The sequence below is a fragment of the Penaeus japonicus genome, unplaced genomic scaffold, assembly GCF_977035675.1.
Source record: "Penaeus japonicus unplaced genomic scaffold, GWHDUDI00000001_assembly GWHDUDI00000037, whole genome shotgun sequence".
Classification (NCBI taxonomy): domain Eukaryota; kingdom Metazoa; phylum Arthropoda; class Malacostraca; order Decapoda; family Penaeidae; genus Penaeus; species Penaeus japonicus.
In genome coordinates, this window is record NW_028234439.1 from 10,178,893 (window position 1) to 10,183,892 (window position 5,000).

Here is a 5,000-nt window from a genome sequence, read left to right on the forward strand (position 1 = left end):
ATGTTACATTGCACCTATCATATATCCAAAGATCTTTTTTCATTAAATAATTCAATTTAAAGCATACATTATAAAACAACAATGACAACTATTTAGGGATTATCGATCCCACATGTGTTGCATTGTATACGGCACCGTTCTGTTGAAAAGAGTCGTTATTTGAATCAGGTACAATGTCATGAAAAACATAAGATTCCTTTTTGGATCTGCTAGTGCTACTGTAGAAGTTTTTACATAATCTCAAAAGATGTAAACTCATTAACGTCATGTATTTACTCAATGCTAATGATTGACAATAAAAAAAAAATTCTGTTTAATGGAGTAACTGGATTGATTGGAAGAACTTTTGATACTGAAAATGTGAAACAATTCTTTTTAAAAATACACTTTCATACACGGATACTAGAAGTCTTGTTCCTGTCCCTGACGATCCCGGTAGAGGCAATCAAGCTCCCAACTTTTATAGTGCGCAGCAGTATACAGCGCATGAATACTGTAATCCACAATACGTTAATCAAGAGATATATTAATCAAGTAAGATATCTTAATCAAGTAAGAGGTTCAATAATGCCTCATTTATCAGCGTACGCCAAACAAAGGCAGGCCCTGACACAATCAGAGAATCTTTTATCTTATTTGCTTTATGGATTGAAGCTCCCGCTTAAGCTGTATAGTCAATTTTATCTATATGATATACCTTTCTCCATTAACCTGCAAGAGGTTTCTTGCTAATGATTTGAGCTGTTCTTATTCGGATTATCTCCTTAATAATGATATACCTACCATGTCTGCAAAGATAAACAACTAACCTAAGAGATATCATGAGATAATTAATCCAACTATTTTTATGAGTTGCAACGTACTGTATATGTAGCAATGGAACAACAAAAAGAGGAATTAAATACTGTTTTTTGCAGTAATTATTTTTATGATTAAAAACATCAATATGGTAAAAACCCATCAAACCTTAACCTATTTAGAAAGGACAACTTAATTGTTGATCCCAAGTTAGAATAGAAATTAAAATAGCCAGCATATCCACTGATTTACTAATCTTAATTCAGCTTAACATTTTCTAACTCAATAACGTTCTATGAGTTTAGTACGTCTACACTGTAAACTCCTACACACAATTTTATCTTTACATCATTTTCAGATAATGTTAACATATAGAACGCGTTACCGTGAAATCGTTTACAGTGACATGGATTTACAATTTTTTAACTTTACTTAGATATCATTTTTAGTTTAATATTTCCATGAGAATATTATGTAAAGGGAAGAATGACTTTAAACACTTAATAACTTTCAAAATGCTATCACAGATGAATTCCTGTTACTCTAACCGGAGATTGATAAGAAACCAGCCCTTGAGATAATTATAACTCTTATACATCTCTGGAAGTGATCATTTAGAAATTATAGTTGTAACATGATCACAGAAATTACCACAACCTATACACTTGAATCACGAGAGGCATATAATGATCCCAGGCGGGACATAGGTCTAAAAGATATCACAGAGAATAAATACACCACTGTTCTATAAATATATATTCACACTTTTTCTCCATGACGCAAGCATTGTATAAAATGTTGAAAATACTGCGTGTAATGTTACAACCACTTGGCACATAATACTTAGAATTCTACAGCAAATCAAATAGATAAAAAAAGTTACACCCACTATTCATTTTCAGTAGTGTCTGGATTTTCATTTGTTTTTTTGCTCAATAGATCAACTAGCTTTTCTAGATTTTCCTCAATAGTCGTTATCCTCTTGACGAGAGAGCTATATGTTTCTGTTATCTCATCAACTTTTTCACCCATAATTTCGGCCACGTTGGCCTCGAGCTCCTTAATGCTGACCTTCAAGTCTTCATGTTCGTTGCGGTGGTACTCGCCCCTGCGAATCCTGCTGCCTTTCCTGGCCCGGATGCTGCTCTTGCTATCGGCAGACTCGTTCTCTCGGGCTCTCAGGCACTCGAGGATGTTGGTTTTCAGAAAAGATGGAAGGGCTACATCTATGCATTTCTTGTTCTCCACCATAAAAAGTCTGTTTGCCTGCAACGAAAGTTAAATCATCTTAAGATATAATACTGTTAATACTACAAACGAATTATGTTTCTAATCAAAGCACAAATGTTTTAATATGAAAAAAATTACAAACAATTGACATACGGACAATGTCCCTCATTTAAAATCAACAAAGTCTTCACTCTCCTTAGAGATCATGTTCTTACCTTTTTTGGGTGGTTTGGAAGGACAAAAGCGCGTGAGTTGTGACAGTCATGTTTGCATATATAAGAAACCCTTGTCAGCATTTCTCGCAATCTGAAACATAACGCAGTACGGTTAATGTGTCACTACTGGTGGGTTTCTAAAAATATAACTCTTCCAATAAATATTCCTTGAATCACTTTCCAAAATATCACAGGTAATATTTTCACAAAAACACTGCTTCTTACTTGGGTATTTTGATGTGGGACCCGAGATACGATGCTGTGGAAAAGTTCTTTTCCATTTGGAAGACCAATTCCGTTTGTTTTATGAGTCTTTCTAGATGAGCCGAGTTCCTTAAACCCTGTTAAAATAATTATCAAAAGCGTTATAAAAAGATATCAACTTTCGCAAACATGGCTACTATGGATACTTTGTTTTAGAATGTTTAAAAAAAACTAACTCAAAATTACTTACTTGAACATCATTGACTGCAAGAGCCACCAGAAGATTCGAGAGGATGATGGAGACGAGGATGACAAAGAGAAGAAAAATTATGTGTCCAGTTGCCACTAAGTGTGATAATCCAACTACAAAATCATCTCCAAAGTCTAGTTCACCAATCATCATAGTGAGTGTCTTTGTGAATGTTAAGACTGGATTAGTGAACACTTGGTTCTCTTGCGGATCTGTACCTGGCTCCTTAGCATAATGCAGTGCAACGTAAAACGATGACGAAAATGCAAGAAGGAGGCAAAAGTATATGGCAAATATACGGACAAATACCTTGGCTACTCTGGTAAACATGACGACATATATACCACAGTTTGGAAACCGCCCGATAAGCACCATACACTCGGTCCACATAAGCAGAAGCATCCACGTGGCCACGTGGTGCTGCCATTCCATCGGTACCTGAAAAGGCACGACCAGCAGAACGAAGAGGGTTATCATCACATGGAGGATGCCAGAAAGTGATCGGAACCATGCTAGCTTATTTTGCATGAGGGATAAAAGCTGTTGCAAGAGGATCATCACTGTCTGGCATATCACCAAAACTTTGAAAACCTGATTAGCTCTTTCTGGAATGGCTGAGAGTCCCCACTCCCCTTGCACGTGGGATTCGCCCCACGCCCGCCATTCTTCCCCACGCGTCGTTATCAGGCTGCTTAGATTAGTGTGACTTGTAGTCCACACAAATTTATTGAAGGTCAGAATTGTCGTTAGTGTTGCATAAATAAAATAAAAGACAACTTCTATCAAAAACAGCCTCCGAACATTCATCCACTTCAGAAGAAGAAAAGCCTCACAAAGAGGATGGCTCAGGAGCTTTGCCTGACCCATGTCAACAAATGATTGCAAGTTTTGTACCTGATTCTTATCAAAGGAACAGGTAAGAGGCAGAAAGTTTAAGGACACTTCTAAAGTTTTTGTATTCATTTTAGGAGAGTTAGTGACCAAGCAGTGGTCAAAAATGGCATCCATGGTGCCCGGCAGATGATGAAGGATGTACGACAGTACACTCTCTCCATTCTCATCAACGGCTGCGAGATCAGCTCCCGCATTGAGCAGTGCCACCATGGAAGGAACCGAGCGCGCCTTTGCTGCCTTGTGAAGCGGCGTCTCTCCGTTTGCATCCTTGGCACGTACTAGAGCCCCAGCCTTGAGCAAGAATGAAATAGCTTCAACACAACCTGATGCACTTGCATCATGCAGAGGTGTGTGTCCTCGCATGTCCCGATGATCCACAACTCCCGGCCGCCCGGACGAGAGAAGCAACTTGATGCATGCGGTTGACTGCGATGCTGCTGCGTAATGCAGAGGCGTCTGTCCAAACTGGTTCTTGGCGTACACCGACGCTCCCGCTGACAGGAGGTAACTCAGCCCGACTGTCCACCGTAACTGAGCTGCACGGTGAAGTGCCGTTTCATGGAACGAGCCTCCATGACCATTGATATGAACGCCTGCAACCAATAATGCTTTCAGGCCTTCCAGAGATTCGTTGTCCACCACCTTCAACAGTCTGGCCGCGTCTGGATCCCACGCATTGAGGTTTGCGGACGACATGCCGTTGTTCGATTCGTCTGAAATTGCCATCATTTGACATTAGGTTTATGTAATGTATGGCACTGAATGTGTAACATCAATCATAATCTATTTGACCTGTTTCCGAAAAGATATAATTTGGATATCACATGTACAATGAACAGAAAGTTCTTGTGTTCGCCTGTTTAGTTGTATACATTGAAAAATAATGTTAATGATTAGCTTTTCCTTGTCGTCATGGGTTGCCAAAGACTCACCTGAATTTAACATATCTGACGAAGTTTCTGACACACTGTCTGACGTCTGGTGAATGAGCTTCCCACACAGGCTTTCAGAGGGCGACGGGACGGCTGTGTAGCTGAAGTTCCCTTGACCACGTGACATGGCTCTTCCTCACCTGCAAGATAGAGGCATCGTTGCAATATGTGTGGTATGTGCTACATGGCCTTCGGAACTAAGAGTGACACTACAGGAAATACGGCACTGTTATGTGTCTCAAAGTTTATTTTGGCAAATGTTGATATTGTGATTTTATACTTTTTGTTAATGTTTCGGGAAAAATAACGCTAATATTCATCATGTATTCGTATCCATTGTTTACGAGTATATTTTATTATCACAAGGAAAAACTATCTATCATTCATCTATCTATCATCATTCATAGGTTCAGCGATAGCCAAATGTATAACTAACAAAGTTGTTTTAACTAATCAATTATAGAGAATCTCATGTAT

General features: G+C 38.8%; 1 protein-coding gene across 3 annotated transcripts in view; it reads right to left on the minus strand.

Moving 5' to 3' along the window:
• The window catches only part of LOC122246934 (transient receptor potential channel pyrexia), a 40,173-nt gene that overhangs the window by 1,269 nt on the left and 33,904 nt on the right, over positions 1–5,000 (minus strand). For all 3 annotated transcript variants that reach the window (XM_043005774.2, XM_043005775.2, XM_043005776.2), the window contains 5 exons: positions 4,524–4,663; positions 2,698–4,304; positions 2,469–2,584; positions 2,244–2,334; positions 1–2,064 (listed from right to left, as the gene is read on the minus strand). The exon at positions 1–2,064 is cut by the window's left edge and continues 1,269 nt beyond it. In XM_043005774.2, coding sequence (XP_042861708.1) covers positions 1,687–2,064; positions 2,244–2,334; positions 2,469–2,584; positions 2,698–4,304; positions 4,524–4,650 — 2,319 coding nt within the window. In that variant the 5' untranslated portion in view covers positions 4,651–4,663 and the 3' untranslated portion in view covers positions 1–1,686. The remainder of the gene's footprint in view (positions 2,065–2,243; positions 2,335–2,468; positions 2,585–2,697; positions 4,305–4,523; positions 4,664–5,000) is intronic.